Genomic DNA, 16,447 nt, shown 5'->3' with positions numbered 1-16,447 from the left:
TTTACAGATGAGAAAATTAAAGTGAAAAGAAGTTTATCAGCTTGCCCACCTCTATAAGATTAGTAAGTGGCAGTGCCAAAAATTGGAATCCATGGCTCCCACTCTTAACTACCTTGCTATGCTACCTCTTGCCATGCATACTAAGCCTCCTGGAGCTTTGAGCTCATCTAAATGAGCTGAAAGCCAAACCACAGGGGCCACTAATACTTGCTTATCTTTCTGATCTTTCTCTGGGCCTCCTTTGCCAACTCTTTGACCAATCCCTAAGAGGTCATGACCTTCCAAGCTTTGCATGGAATTCCCTAATACAATACATTCTAGATACACGCTATACATATCTATTATAGCCTTGCTTACAAGCTGCCTTGGAGTTGCTTTTTAGCCTTTTAATGTATGTATGTTTTGTCTAACTAGATTATAAACACCTAGAGGACAGGGACTGTATCTTGCTTTTTCCGTATCTCTCCCAGTGCCTAGGACTAGGCCGGAGACGCCAAGAGAGCTCATTTAACTGTTGTTGACAGACTCAGGACCATCCTCCGCCCCGCCTTGGCCACTCCCCTTTTCCTCGGTGACCACTCCACTGCCTCCTCCTGGGTCCCCACCCCTTCCCGCTGCCTTTATTCTTACGCCCTCTGGCCCCGCCCCTCCTTCTTGGAGTCCGTCCTTTCCCCTCGTCCCGGCAGCATCTCCAGCGTCCCCTAGCGACGGGGCAGTAGCTCCTAGCAACCGCAACTCGGTTCCCTGACGACGGCTGCACGTAGGGACACGTCAGCGCGCCGTGGCCCCGCCCCTGGCGCCGGCCGGCCCCGCCTCCCCGTGCCTCGTTCGCCGCCGCTGTCGCCGCAGCCGCCGCCGCCGCCTCCTCCCGAGACTCGCACAGAGCAGTTATGGCGGATCCCGCAGCGCCCGCACCCGCAGCTCCGGCTCCTGCCCAGGCCCCGGCCGCGGCCCAGGCCCCGGACGCAGCCCCCACCCCGGCGCCGGCTCCCGCCCCGGACTCGGCCTCCGGGCCGTCCTCAGACTCCGGCCCCGAAGCCGGCTCGCAGCGGCTGCTGTTCTCTCACGACCTGGTGTCGGGCCGTTACCGCGGCTCGGTGCACTTCGGGCTGGTGCGCCTCATCCACGGCGAGGACTCGGACTCGGAGGGCGAGGAGGAGGGCCGCGGGAGCTCGGGCTGCTCCGAGGCGGGCGGCGCGGGCCACGAGGAGGGCAGGGCCAGCCCGCTGCGCCGCGGCTACGTGCGCGTTCAGTGGTACCCGGAGGGCGTCAAGCAGCACGTGAAGGAGACCAAGGTGCGGCGGGCGGACAGGGGCCGGCGGGAGGACGGAGTTAGCTGCTCGAGCCCTAGGCCGGGGAGGGCAGGGAGGGGAGGTGTGCGAGGCGCTGCCCAGAATGGTGCAGCTGCAGTGGGGCGAGGTGAGAGTACAAGCCTCAGCGGAGGGGACGCTCCGGTGCAAAGTCATTGCACCAGCCCTGGGCCACCGGGCCCCGGCTTCCCCACGCGAAGGGACTTCCGAGCCATGTTGTGCTATGCTGTAGTGTCGGCCTCAGGATTGTGAACGTGGACCCACCACGGTGGGGAACCCCTGGGGCTCTGAGGCACGCTGGCGTTACCCCAGCGCGGCGCTTTGCTGACCCCTGAGGAGCTACATACTGCATTGTGCATCCGGAGAGGAAGGCCCTGCCGGGTCGGTGCAGGGAGGGGTTGTGGGCATTCCGAAACAAGGATAGAGGTGAAAAACTCGGGCACTGTAAAAGCCCAAGAAGTTCACTAGATTATAGAATGCATTATTATGGGTGAAGAAACCCAACTCCTTTTGGTTTTATCTTATTGCCTCATTTTAATTGCTGCGGGGAACTTTGTGAGTAAAATCATTATCAGTGCCGTGATATTAATAGTACTGGGGGGGGTGATGTGACAGCTGCGATTGGGATTGATGACTCCTAAGTGTAGTTGGACTTCTTGAAAAAAATACTGTAGAACCATGGATGGAGGAGAGCCACCCATTTGGAAATCTGAAGGGTTTTTCTTGACTAGAGGCTGTTAAGCAGACATCAGACTCCCAAATGGTATTGGGTTGAGGCTGGTGAATATTGCAGTTTTACAAAAACAAAGAGGTTTATCATCATAAACCTGAAACCTTGAACTAAGGTTGGTTTGGTGGCTTTTCGTGTCTTGTTTTCCTGAGTGTGAATTCCTATCAGTGGTTCACACACACACCCCTGTATCTTTCAACCCTTCTTCATCTTCTCCCCTTCAAGAAAACATTTATAAGCAGGAATCAGGCCTGGGCTGTTTCAGCTGCCTGGGATGTTGAGAGGTCTGATTTCAGGGGAAGGGACTTTAGAAGTTAATCTGGGTTTCTCACACCCTGGGGGACAAAGGCCACAGAGGAATGCGGCTTTCATGCCACACTACAAAGGGGGACTGTGATGATGGCTCAGGCAGGGGAAAAGGCCCCACTCCCAGGAAGAGCCTGTGATCCATTTCCTAGTGGCAGAAGTGACTGCTGATACCAGCAGGATCTTTTTCCTTGCCAGTGCGCATGCATCCACAGACAGAAATCCGCACACAGGACTCCTGGCTTCCCCTCAGAGAAATGCAAATCAGGCAATAGCTTCTCTGATTCGGGGAGGAAATTATAAGCTCATGTGCAAAAGTATGTGGAAGATATTATTTTTTGGAGCAGAATGCTTGTTAAAAATTACCCCCAGTATTATGTCAAGAAGAGAAGATTTTTGCTGTATGTCCTGTCTTTGTGCATTGTTTTACTAGCAAATGGTTGTTAGTGTCTTTCTGTGGGATTTTAAAATATGTTTTTCCCTAACCATCTTCTCTAGAGGTTTGTGACTTCTGGAATGCAACTCATTTGACTGTGTCGTGGCCTCCTGCCCTGGGACTCAGGAGGCAAGCCCAGCACACTACCGGGAGCTGCCATGTTTATCAGTTGCTCCTGTTCATCTTGATTTTGGTGGCTGACTTTGTTTACAGTTACATTCCGTCTGCCTCCCCCACCATGTGTAATTATATGAAGTTTGACTTAAAATACCTATTTTGAAATTAAATAGAAAATAACTTTAAGGCACCAGCTTGGATATAGTTTGGAGCTGCCCTCTTGTGACTTGCTTTGAATTTGTTAAAATCCATTGTGGCTCTAGTGGTGGTGTTTTCTTTGCAATTGTAGTTTCTGTAGCTTCTGAGCTTAGCAGAAGCTAAGGGGCACAGGAATTCTTGGAAGTGGTGGTGTGCAGTGTCCATTTATAGATGGCAGGACCCAGTTCTTCTTCTAGGACTTGTGAATGGGTTTGTTTGGGGGGAAAGTTTATACGTGATACGTAGCTCTCTGTTACTATGAGCCCTAGGCACAAATGACCCTGGTCATCTGAACGTCTCTCCTGCTTTGCTCCTGGCCACCGATTAGGGTGGTAGAATGGGTCCTGGGACCTTGCAGCACTGTGGCTTAGGAAGATTTTCCTTCTCGCCTCCCATTGTTTATAAATCCATTGAGGTGACAGTGTGCTGTAATGGAAAGACCATTAGACTGAGACTGAGCATTTAGGTTCTGATTCTTGCTCCATCCCTAATCTGGTTATGAGATTTGAGAACCCAATTATTGATAGAATAATGTAGTGACAGTTTTGGGAAACATTTTTTTTAAAGCTGCCACCTATTGGAATTTTTTAAATAGTGCCCTTTTAATGTGAAATGTTTAGTAGGCTGTGGAATATTTTTGTAGTTTTCATGTTTATTTGGTGGGCAATGAGTAAAGGCTTACGATTAGTCTCTTGTTAAGTTTTAAGTTAAACTCATTAAGTTTTTAATGAACAAATTCAAAAAGAGAGGTGAAGAGGCTAGCCAACAAGTCCTACTGTCTTCTGGCCACTTCCATGAAAATTATCAACAGAAACAAAATAAGTAGTTCTTCCTTGGAACTGTGGAATTTATGGTCCAGTTCCTGAGGCTTCCAGCAGCCAAAGTTAAGCTTCTTTAGGACTTAAAAGAGGCGCGCAGCTTGTGCTCCTTCCTTCCCTCAGTCTCCTGACCTCCTCAGCATAGTAGCTGATTTATCCACTTGAAACTTTTCCCGTTTGGCCACGGATCTCCTCTGCAGAAACTTACCCCCTCCCTATCAGTGGTCAGCCTTTGAGTAAAATTTTGGAATAAAGCCAAATGCCAACAGCCTCTTGGCCTTCTTGAGCACTGGCTAGACATGGTGGATCTTTCTCTTCTCCACCTGTCATCGTTGGACAGAATGGCCCCCGTAAGGAAGAGAGCAGACTGCTGTCTGTGAGTCCAGGTTTGGGAGCTCCCTGTTTAGTTTTCCCATCTCTTGTTTCTTTTGCTTTAGTTGCCATGACATTCAAGGTCTCGTGGGGTTTGAGATTTCATGTCTCTAAATTAAAGCTGTCTGTCTGTGATCACCCAGCTGTTGTGAGGCTATGTGTGTGTGTAGCATACCTGATGACAGGTCCCTCAGGTATTGGCTTTTCGGTTTATTTTTGGCTCCTACTCAGACCAACATTTCCATGGGGAAAGCTATTTAGGTGTAGCATCGTAGCATGTGAAGTTTGCTTGCCTCGCTTGTCCAGGTGCTGGACCCATTAAAAGCAATTGTTCTTGTGATGCAGTAGGAAGAAGTTAGGTAAGGGTAACCAAGATGCAGGACTGAGTGCATCTAATTGCACTTTATTCAGATAGGATCACAGCGCTGTAGACTCTCACAGCTGTTCTGTGATTTTATTCTTTGTCCTTCAGTTTCCCCCCTTCTAACTCCTGGGACTCAATGCCATGATGGTGCCTCTGTCTGGCTTGCTGCCTGAGTCAAGGGCACTTTTACCAGATGAAGGGCCCGTGTTTGTGTCCTGTGATTGGAAGTCAAAACCCTTGAGTGCTCTTCCTGGCTGTCACCTACTCTGAATGACCTTGGCCTAGTCACTGCCTCATTTTCTCTCTCTGCAATAAAATACAAGGTCTGTCTTTCTAGCCTCTGAAATGAGCCTGCACGAGTGGAATAACCAGAAGCTTAGCTGGGTGGTGCCTGGGGTGGCCACTTGGCTATTAGCAGACACCATCCTGATGTCCATCAGACAGAACCAGCCCCATCCCTTCAGAATATTACTTCTTTGAGTCACAGGGTGGTGCTACAACCAAAGAGGTGTGTTGGGACGCAAAAGGTGCACCGGGGGGGTTTGTTTCAGTAGAGTGGGAATTCCTGATTGATCTTGTTGTTGCTTGAGACCTGGTGGATTATAGATTTGACTTCTTTATTAAGCCTCATGTAAATACACAGGAACTTCACTCCTCCTCTGGTATTTTATAAGAAATTCAGTAATGCACGTTTAAAGTAACACCTGCCAAAGTCCACCATCCTCCAGGAGGGGGAATGGAATGAATATATGTGTGTGTATGTGTATATATTTTTCAGAATCTGGAAGACATCTTTTGAAATTCCTGAAAGACAGGTGATGAGATTATGAATTACAAGATAGTAGAGTTAATTGCTTTTGTATTTTAAGATAAGAAGAAGAACAAACATTATATAGTGTTACTATGTGCCAGGTACTCTAAAGGCTTTCTGTGTATTAGTCAATGTTCACAACAACCCTGTGAATTAGGAACTATTATTATCGCCGTATTTCAGAGGAGGAAACTAAGGAACAAAGAGGTTAAGTAACTTGTCCAGTGTCACACTGCTAATAAGTGGAGGAGTGAAGTAAATATAGTTTGCTCTCACCTGAGAATGTTTAAGTTTAGGCTTCATCGATCATTACTATATCGAGTACCCTGATCAGACGTGAGTCACAAACCCTGTGGTTGGCATTAGTCATGCAGTCTTGAAACACTTGAAAGTCTTAGTGGAGTAGGAGGTAGCAATAGGTGAAGGAGAGAGTAAGGAGCGGGGTGTTGGGATGGGTGGAAGGTGTACCAGTGGCCAGGAGGGAGGGAGATCATGGCCGGGAAGCACCATGGAAAAAACTCTGTATTTGTACTTGTGCTGTGCTTCTGTTCTACATTCTTCATTCCCTTGCCCCTCAGTCATTCTCAAAATAACTGTCAAAAAACACATTTTATTTCTAGAGAACCTGTGAATGCCCCTAGATGTTGAATGAAAGCAACCTCTTTAAGTCTAATTCATTCCAACACTGGGTTATTCCTCACCTCCACCTCCCAGAGCAAAATAAGTCACACGGTAACTGGCATTTCTATGTTGTCTTAGAAATGGTCAGTGCTAGGAAATCCAGTTTGACCTCCTGCCTCCAGACACCTCCTGTCCCCTCTCCTGCTGCTGTTGTCACCCTCCTGCTGGGAATGCTGAGTCATGCGGCAGGTTCAGAAGGACTCCTCAGACAGAGGCTGAGTCCTGCTCAGCTCCAGTTCCTTTTCCTTCAGTTGCCCTGGATGTGACTGCTCTCCACCTGTTTTTGCTTTAAGACGTTAAAGGTCTTTTAATGTGTCCTCCCCATTCCCACTTGGCTGTTATCTCTGCTTTTCTCTTTTTCATTTCCCTGTTCTCTCAAGGGGAGCTTTTTCTCTCTTTTTTACTATTTTATCATGGGCCTCATGGAATCCAGTGGAATCTCTATGGGGCCAGTACTTTACAAAAGGGGTGCAATTATAGTGCGTAACATGAATTGCCATCACAGTAGTGCTGGGGCCGTGATCAGTGTCAGCTGCCCCTGGTGGTCCTCTCAAAGTCGGATTTAGGGCGATTTCTGTGACAAGGGGTTCTCTTTTAAAGAGCCATCCTGTAGTTTTAACCCTGGAGGGCATGATCTCGGCTCCTGTTTTGATTGATAGAGCTTCTGGAGTTTCCCTGCCCAGAGCTTAGCCTGCTTCTGGATGGGGATGGGAGGCTGCTAATTTACATGGATACTTAAAGGGAGACAGTGGCAATCAGGAACGTTTAAAAAGTGCTTTTTCGTTATCACTTGTATTTACCAGGATTTTGGCATTTTTAACTGCCACTCTTCCGTGAGGCTCCATTTGCCCAGTGACTGGATACCAAGCCCAGAGAAGGTCTTGGTTTTAGTGCTGCTGCATCCACATTTGCAGCTCTTCCTGAGCGGGACTGCACATTCAGAATTGCTTCTGTTTCTGACATTTCCGCCAGCCTCAGGGGACTCTATTAGGAACCACCTGACATATGTGTGGTTAGAGACAGGGAAAGCAAAGCGCTTACTGGAATTTTTGTAGTTCAGAATAAAATTGAATCATGTTAATGGATAACCCTCTGAATTTATCTACTCCAAGGTTATTTGCCCTTGTTTTGCTCTTCAGCTGCATTCTGCGGTTGAGGATTTCATGTCCTTCGACTCAGGCTGACTGTGTTGAATGGATCTTTTGGTTAGTTTTGCCCATAGGTATACTGTGTTCTTCTGAAGCAGGATTGTGAAAAGCAAGTTTTTATGATTTAAACATTGAGATAAATGATATACTGTTCAGAAGTATTCAGCTAGGCAATAAGTACTGGAATGAATGTCTGTTTTGGGTTAAATCTGGTTGACTAGTTGATTGAGGGGTTTTGGTTTGTTTGCATATTTTGAGAGACCTAAACATTTAGTTTTCTGCTTTAGGTCAAAAGAATAAGACACTCACTTTTGGTTTAAATTGATAGCATAGCTGGGGAAGATTCATTCTAATTATGACAATTTAAAATGTTAAGAACTTAAGATACTGAGTAGTGCTAAAAAAAAAAAAAAAGGCAGTCAATCCTATCCAATGGTAAAATGAACACCCCCCCCCCACCCGCCCAGCTAGCAAGAGAGATTTCCTGCAGTCTTAAACAGAGCGTTAGTTCTTCATTTGCGTCTTGCAAATGAGAGCTGGTCTTTCACACTCGGCAGCTCTGATGAGGTTCTTCCTCCTTGTTTTAATTTTGATCCTTTTTGTGGGAGATTCCACTGTGATTGAGGGCTCGTGAAGCTGTCGTGACAGGCATATCCACAGGACTGTACTTGCTAGCCCCCTTAAGTGCAGGTGGGAAGGAGTACAGACACCTCTGTGTCTCTTGTGTGGCTTCTGGGAGCATCAGGACCTGACATACTCCGTGCTGAAAGCATACCCATATTTGTCTGCTCTGACTGTTTAATTACTTAAGGGAGTTGAAGGGCCCTGAAGGTTGATGATATCATCTTCAAGCCAAGGAAGAAAGAGCCTCTCTCCCTAGCCCCAGCGTGCTTTGGTGGCATCCCAGCACCCCGCTGGTGGGAAGGGGTGTCTGCCTCCATTTCCTCGTGATCTGCCCGCCCCGGAGCCTTTCTCTGGCCTCTCACACCACAGGGTGTGAACGGCTCTCTGAAGGTCACACAGGACTGGTGAATTCCTGGTCCCTGCATTTACGGACTTTTTCTCAGTCCTTGTCCTTTTGACCCGGCAGCCTTGTTAATGTGATCGATCGTGCCCTCTTAATGGAAACCTTCTTCTGTTGGGATCTGTTATACCAGACTGGACTAAATTTTTCTCTCTTTTGCTTTTTTCTTCCTACCTCTCTCTGTGAGACTTTTCCAAGGATCTGTGCTCTCCGATCCTCACTTCTCCCTTCCTGTCTTTTCTTCAGTGCTCCTGTCTGCTCCTGTAGCTGCAGCTGGTACCTACCTGCATTTGCACAGCGTCCACATTCCATGTCCAGCAGCTTCCTTGACAGCTCTGTCGTGTCCTCTAGAACCTCAGACTTTGTGGGTATAAAATCTTATGACTATAACTACCCTCCCCACCTCCAAGTCTGTGGAATTTTTTTTAAATTTCTTTTCCCAACTTTTTATTATGAAAAAATTTCAAACATACAGAAAAGTTGAAAGACTAGGCCAGTGATTACTATTTACCAACCATCATGAGTCAGCAGTTAACATTCTGCCGTATTTACTTTATCTATATTTATAAGTGTATATAAATATATTTTCTCCTGAGCCATTGGTAAGTTAGTAACGGACATGATGATACCTCTAAATACTCAAGCTTCCATCTTCTAGAAATCAGAATATTTGGGATCATTTTAAATTTGCCTTCTTGGGCCCCCATCCTAATTCTTTTTCTTAAAAAAAAAATTTTTTTTATTGTGGTAAAATATACGTAACATAAAATTTAGCACCTTAACCACTTTTAGATATATAATTCAGTGGTATTAAATACATTCATAATGTTGTGCAACCATCACCACCATCCATCTCATAACTCTTTTCATCTTGTAAAACTGACACTCTGTACCCATTAAACACTAATCACCCATTCCTCCCCACCCCAGCCCCTGGCTACCACCATTCTACTTGCTGTCTCTATGAATTTGACTACTCTAGGTACTTTATATAAGTGGAATCCTACAGTATTTGTCTTTTTATGACTTGCTTATTTCACTTAGTATAATGTCCTCAGGGATCATCCATGTTGTAACATTTGTCAGAATTTCTTTCCTTTTAAAGGTTGAATAATATTCCATTGTATGTATAGACTACTTTTTGTTTATCCATTCATCTGTCAGTAGACCCTTTGCTTCCATGTTTTAGCTATTGTGAATAACACTGCTATGCACATGGGTGTACAAATATTTCTTTGAGATCCTGCTTTCTGTTCTTTTGGGTATATATCCAGAAGTGGAATTGCTGGATCATATGGTATTGCTATTTTTACTTTTTTGAAGAACTGCCATACTGTTTTCCACAGCAGCTGTACCATTTTACGTTCCCACCAACAGTGCACAAGGATTCCAGTTTCTCCACATTCTCGCCAATATTTATTGTCTGTTTTTTTTGATAGTAGCCATCCTACTGGATGAGAGGTAGCATTTCATTGTAGTTTTGATTTGCATTTCCCTAATGATAGTGATGTTGGGCATCTTTTCATGTGCTTATTGGTCATTTATATATTTTCGTTGGAGAGACGTCTATTCAAGTCATTTGCCCACGTTTGAATTGGGTTGTTTTGTTGTTGAGTTTTAGGAGTTCTCTAGATCTTCTGGATATTAATCCCTTATCAAACATATGATTTGCAAATATGTTCTCCCATCCTGTGGGTTGCCTATTTACTCTGTTGATAGTATCTTTTGATGCATGAACATTTTTAATTTTATGAATCCTGATTTGTCTATTTTTTTCTTTTGTTGCCTGTACCTTTGTTGTCAGACCCCCATTCTAATTTGTCATCAAATCTTTGTTCAGAATGCCTCTTGCATCCTCTGCATTTCCTTTCTACAACACTGGTTCGCTCTCTGGTTGCCTTGTGCCTGGACTGATCTCTCCTGGTCTCCCTGCCTCTAGACCCTCCTTCAGCCTAGCTGACAGCACCTCAGGCTGACCTCCCAAATGCCTGGATTGTGTCAGGACCCAGCCTCTTGTCATGCCTTAGTTTGTCATTCAAGGCTCCTCACCTATATTTCACACTTAATCTCCTGCCTCTTCACTTGACTCCAGCTAACCTGACTGCTTCCCCAGTTCGCTTGAGCTCTTTCCTACCTCTAACACCCCATGGCACTTCGATAACACACTCAAATTCTCTCTTGCTGGATCAGAAGCTTCTTGAGAGACAGAGCTTTCTGTGAAAGCTTATATTCTGAATGGCTCACATTTGAGTGAATGACCAGATCCTTCCCACTTACCTAGAAAGAGTGGGCTTAGCCTTTGTCCAGATGCTTCATGGTCCGTGCTAGAGCTATGTGGGCCCCTTGTCAGCTGACATCTCTCCCCTTAGGGTGCTAGGTATGTTGACCATGTACTTTATTGCCCAAGCTGGGCTGTTTTGAGAGCTCTATGAAAATTTCTCCAGGACTGGGACATGTGGGCATCGTAATGCTAGGAAGAGCAGATCAATCAAACACACCATATTGTAGTTTACAATCTAGCAACCTCCATCTTGAAGCTCCCCAGGCAGAGTACAGGCACAGTGAGCTGGGTTGAGCTGGCTAGAGCTGGTGTCACCTGTAGTTGAAATGCTACTGGTTAACATCCAGCAAAAATTGAGACACTCTCCTGGCCACAGGCTCCCCAGGAGCATGGGCTGGGTTGAGAACTGAGAGGCTGTGTCTTTTGAAGCCAGTGAAAAGTCTCCCTGCTTGTCACCCATGTGGGTTTCCTTCAAGTCCTTGGCACTGTGGCTCTGAGCAATCTGGAGAAAGCACCAATTTAACATTCAGAAGACACCTGAGTTGTAACACCTGTAGTTACCTCAAGACCTTGGTGGAATCACCCACACTCTCTGAGCCTCAGTTTCTCGGCTTATCAAATGGGGATAATGCACTGTTATGAGGGGCAGCTGTAATAACCCAGCTGAAAGTACTTGGCAAACCTACATTCACGTGTGTGAGTTTCTTGACTGGTGATCGGCATGCAGTCCTCGCCTTAGGAGATGGTTGAGTTTTTTAATATGAGACTGCTCTGTTGGAAAATGTCAACCCAACTGCAAATTAACCAGGAACACAGCTTGGGCTTTGTGCTCTGCCTGCCTCAGCACCCTTAGCACAGTCTGGAGTTGCGGTGGTTATGCCATAGCCTCTTACTTTGAGGGAGATAGGCACTGTCTATTAAAAATGGTTATAACCACCCCTGTTTATCATTGGGGGGGTCGGGGGGGGGCATGGATAAATGAAGTCTAGACCAGTACTTCTCAAAGGCTAAAGTGCATGGAATCACCTTGTTAATACAGATTCTTCTGAAACAGTCAGACTGGGGTGGGCCCAAGAATCTGCATGTCTAATATGCTCCTTGTGATGCCGATTCTACTGGTTCGGACTACTCTTTGAATTGGACTCACGTATAGGTCCTTCAAAAACCCTGTTGATATCAGTAGGTTCAGTTTTTATCCCCTGTTCCCAGGTTTTAAGTATGTAACTTGTTTGAGGTTTTCATCTCCCCTCTGCTTAGTCTTGTAGTAGCAGTGTTAATGCTAGAAGTTGTCAAAAGATGGGCCACAGGAGGGAATGGAAATTGATTAAGTGCCTCTAATGACCAGGCAGTGCTTTCAGATCATAGTGTTAGTGTTAGAAAAACCTTAGTGTTTGAAAGACCTGCTTTCTTGCCCCCTCCCCCATTGCCTACGGAACAATATGAATACACAGTTGTTGCTAAGATGTTTCATCGGATGTCGTTTCTTTTTAGGATAAAAATGTGATAGTTGTTATGAGTATAATGCAACCAGTCCAAGAGGAAAATGATTGAAATTGCTATCTTTTATCCAGCCAGAATCAGTGGATTCCTGCTGTGTGCCAGGCGGTGTAACACATGCTTTACATGTGTCATCTTACTCTTTCCCTAAAGTGGCCGGTGTCCCCATTTTAGAGAGGGAGAGACTAAAACCTAGAGAATGCCTTTAGCTTGCCCAAGGCCATCCAGGTTGTGAGGGGCCTGAGCCAGCCTGTACGTGCTGCCAGAGCACAGGCTCTTTTCACTGGCTCCACAGCTGCCCCCTGCAACCGGCTGGGTGCTGTGGGAATACAGAGACACCTGCCCTCCGACACACACACACACCCACACAGGCCCTGCCCCCTAGATCAGAGACCAGAGACTTTCTGTAAAGGGCCAGATAGTAAATATTTTAGGCTTAGCAGGCTATACTGTCTCCTTCACTATTACTCACCTTTCCCATTGTAGTATGAAAGCCTTGAGACAATAAGCAGAGAATGGGCATGGCTGTGTTCCAATACAATTTTAGTTAAAAAGACAGGTGGCAGGCTGGATTTGGCCAGCAGGCCGTAGTTTGCCAACTTCTGCTCTAAAAGAGTCCTGACCAATGGAAATATAATGTAAGCCACAACTGTAATTTTAAACTTTATAGGAGCCATATTTGAAAAAGTAAATAGAAACGGGTGAAATTAATTTTAATATATTTTACTTAACCCAGTGTATCCAAAATATATCAACATGTAATCAATATAAAAATTAATGGACTATTTTACATTCTTCTTTCTGTAGTGGCTACTGTACTAGATGGCACTGCTCCAGAAACTTGGTCTGATAGAAGAGAAAACGTCCCTCTAATCCCTTACTCAGCTTCATTTTCTTCATAGCACCTAACGTTATCTGAAGTTTGATTACTTCATTTCCTTGTTTATTGTCTCCTCGACCAGAAGGTAAGAGGACAGAAATGTCTCGTTCACCGCTGTCAGTGCCTAGAACAGTGACTGGCTCAAGGGAGGTGCTCAGTGATGTTTGTTCATTGAGTGAATGAATGAAGATGCATAAGGTAGAAAGTGCTAAGTTCCATCTGAAGGGCACAGTTAAAATTCTGAAGGAGTTTGGTGGGAGAGCATTAGGAAAAGCTTTCATGGAGGTAGCTTTTGAGCTAGCCCTTGAACGGTAAGAAGAATTTGGAACAGCGGTGGTGGGAGGGGAGGGTATCCCAGAAGGGCAGAGCAATATGAACAGGCAGTAGAGGCAGGAAGTTTGTGCGACATTTGTGAGACTTAGGCCCTAGAACTCCTTTAAACTTAAAAATTATTGAGTACCCCAGTGAGCTTTTATTTATGTGGGTTATGTCAATATTTACCATATAAGAAATTAAAACAAAATTTAAAACCCAAGAATACCCAGGCACCCATTCTGTTAGCCATCAGAGCAATGACATCATCGCTTATCATGTAGCCTATGGAAAATTCCACCGTAGACTTATGTGAGGATGAGAGAGAAAAAGGCAAATAACATCTTAATAGTGTTATGAAAAAGTTTTGACTTTGGATTCCCTGAAAGGGTCTCAGGAATCCCTGGACCATATTTTGAGACCTGCTGAGCTAGAGATGGGGTGTAAAGAGAAGGCAGGTGAGAGATAGTGCTGGCAGCTGAGGTGGGATCTGATTGCAAATAATAACAATCAACATTTATTGTGCACCTGCTGTATTGTAGGCACTGTCGTAAGCACTTTATATGTGTTAGCTCCTTTAAGCCTCACTGGCAGAACTCTGTGAAGTAGGTGTTATTATTTTATAGATGAGGGAGGGTCTGAGGCTGCCCAGGGTCACATAGCAAGTAGAAGAGCTTGAATTAAACTCAGGCAGTTGCCCCCATAGCCACGTGGTCAGCTGCCCCTCAAAGACTTTGCATCACACTTGCTATGTGGTATAAAGGTCTTTGAATGGTAGACTCAGGAGTTTGGATTTATATATATATATATATAGTGAGGAGCCACTTCAAAGTTTGCAGTGAATGATCTGGCAGCAGTTCACAAGATGGGTTAGGTGGAGGCTGGGAAGCCTGGAAACCAGTTAGGAGGCTTTTACAATGCAGGCGAGTTGTATCTTTCATACATTTAATTTTCATGACATCACAAATATATGCATGGTGTGGAGTGTTGAAAGTACTGATTTTTCATACAAAATGGCCCCTAAGTGTGAACCAACAACATCATCCAATATTCAGTGAACGAAGCATGACCTGCTCCAATGCTAGAGGGAAAACTGCTGTGTTGGACTTGGTGATAGTTTTAAGGATCTTTCAAGGGTAATCTTGACGATGCTCAGTTTGACCTTGGGACCCAACTCCCAATTAAAATTGGGCTCTCTTAAATCTGAGTGAGCAGTAATAAAGCTTTGAATTAGAGTGGTAGGAATAGAGAGGTAGATGGAGTGGTTGGGGAAGGTTTCTCAGGGTGGCAGGCACAAAGCTGTGAAGGGCATTTAAGGATAACAAGTAAAGCATGTGTAAGACTGACAGGGCTGCAACCATGGGTGTCTGCCTGCCCAGGGCTTTCAGATGATCAGGAAGGAGTTGAGGAGCCATTACATTTTTTGTTTTTTATCGTGGTAAAATATACATAACACAAAATTTTCCTTTTTTTTTTTTGGTAAGGGAGATTGGCCATGAGGTATCATCTGTGCCCATCTTCCTCTATTTTGTATATGGGATGCTGCCACAGCATGGCTTGATGAGCGATGCGTAGGTCCGTGCCCGGGATCCAAACCTGTGAACCCCGGGCCGCCAAAGCAGAGTGGGCAAACTTAACCACTACGCCACTGGGATGGCCCCCAAAATTTACCATTTAAATAATTTTTAAGTGTACAATTCAGTAGCATTAAGTATATTCACGTTGCAATGTAACCATCACCACCATCCATCTCCAGAGCTTTTTCATCTTCCCAAACTGAAACTCTGTCCCCATTAAACAATACCCTTTCATAAAAGTAACAGATGTTCACTGTAGATACTTGGTCCCCCAATGTACAGGGAGTGAGAGGGGCGCGTGGCAGAGACTCAGGCTGCTTGAGCGCAGGACCAGGTGAGAGTGCTGTCAGTAATAGCAGTGTGGACAGAGAAGTGTAAGGACACTCTCCGGTTTGGACGCACTATGTCTTAGATGCCCGGAATCATCCATGTGAAGAGAGTACCTGCTTAGAAATGGGTAGTCAGTCTGTCCTCTGTCTCTCTTTTATTCTTGTTGTTGGCCTATTTCATGCCGTTATAATTGCGTCTTTTTAAAAAACCACTTTTTAAATTTATAGGAAAGTTGCAAAGATCTTACATGTAGTTTCCAGTGTACCTTTCACCCAACTTCCCCTGACGTTAACGTTTTAAATAATACGATAAGTTTGTCAAAAGTAGGAAATTAATATTGTTTCCACGGTGTTAACTAAACAACACACTTTTATTTGGATTAGTTTTCCACTAATGTCATTTTTCTGTTCCAGGATCCAACTCACCATACTACATTGCATTTAGCATAACTGCCTTTTAAATGTTGGAAAAAACCCTTGTAATTGATCTTTCTCTTTCTCTTTATCTAATTCACACTTCATCCTCTGCTCTAAGAGTTATCTTTCTGAAGAATTTTGTTCAACAGATTTGATGCCAGAGAGAAGGGGTCAAGCAAGATGCTCTCTAAAAAGAGACAGTCCAGAAGTCATGTGTGGCCTTGGAGAACACTTGAAGTAGAGGGGTGATGGCTGGCAGCCAAAGTGGCAGCAGGTGAACAGGTGAATGCAGAGTGAGAAAGGGGGTGTGGGGGTGCAGGGCCCAAGGGTCGGGGAAGTGGGGAAAGTCCTCAGGCTTAATGGCCTGTTGTTCAGTCTGGTGTTCCAATGCTGAAGAAAAACTGGTGGGATTATTCTTTTGTCTTATATTTATAGCTTTTTTTCTGATTGCAAGTTATATTAAGTTACTTATACACACTTAATACAAAAAATGCAAGAACATACAAAAAATAAGTTTAAAAAGTCACCTATAATTCCACCACTCAGGTATAACTGCTTTTTATTATTTTAGTGGACGGTTATTCTAGTCTTTTGTGAGTATATAAATATTTCTGTTTACGAAAATACATACTGTGCTAACTCTAACTACCCCCCCCCCCACCAGCACTACCACTTAACAAACTTAGAAACAGGTTAGGGACCAAAAGACTGTTTGCAAGTGTCCAAGTGAGGTTCGGGTTTGTGGTACCCATGTGTATTTCCACTGAGTAGTGGCAGCTTAAATCTGGACACGGTCTTCTCTTTGTTGATCAGTATTCTAGAAGACATCTTTCCCATGA

The 16,447-nt window shown here is 45.0% G+C and overlaps 1 protein-coding gene across 3 annotated transcripts in view; it reads left to right on the top strand.

Annotated features, from left to right (window-relative positions):
- Positions 1 to 847: 847 nt before the first annotated feature.
- UBE2O (ubiquitin conjugating enzyme E2 O) overlaps positions 848 to 16,447 on the top strand; it is a 58,893-nt gene continuing 43,293 nt past the window's right edge. For all 3 annotated transcript variants that reach the window (XM_058561706.1, XM_058561705.1, XM_058561704.1), the window contains exon 1: positions 848 to 1,295. In XM_058561706.1, coding sequence (XP_058417689.1) covers positions 891 to 1,295 — 405 coding nt within the window. In that variant the 5' untranslated portion in view covers positions 848 to 890. The remainder of the gene's footprint in view (positions 1,296 to 16,447) is intronic.

This window comes from Diceros bicornis, chromosome 18, assembly GCF_020826845.1.
Source record: "Diceros bicornis minor isolate mBicDic1 chromosome 18, mDicBic1.mat.cur, whole genome shotgun sequence".
NCBI classification, from domain to species: Eukaryota; Metazoa; Chordata; class Mammalia; order Perissodactyla; family Rhinocerotidae; genus Diceros; species Diceros bicornis.
This window is presented reverse-complemented; position numbering and strand designations above follow the sequence as displayed.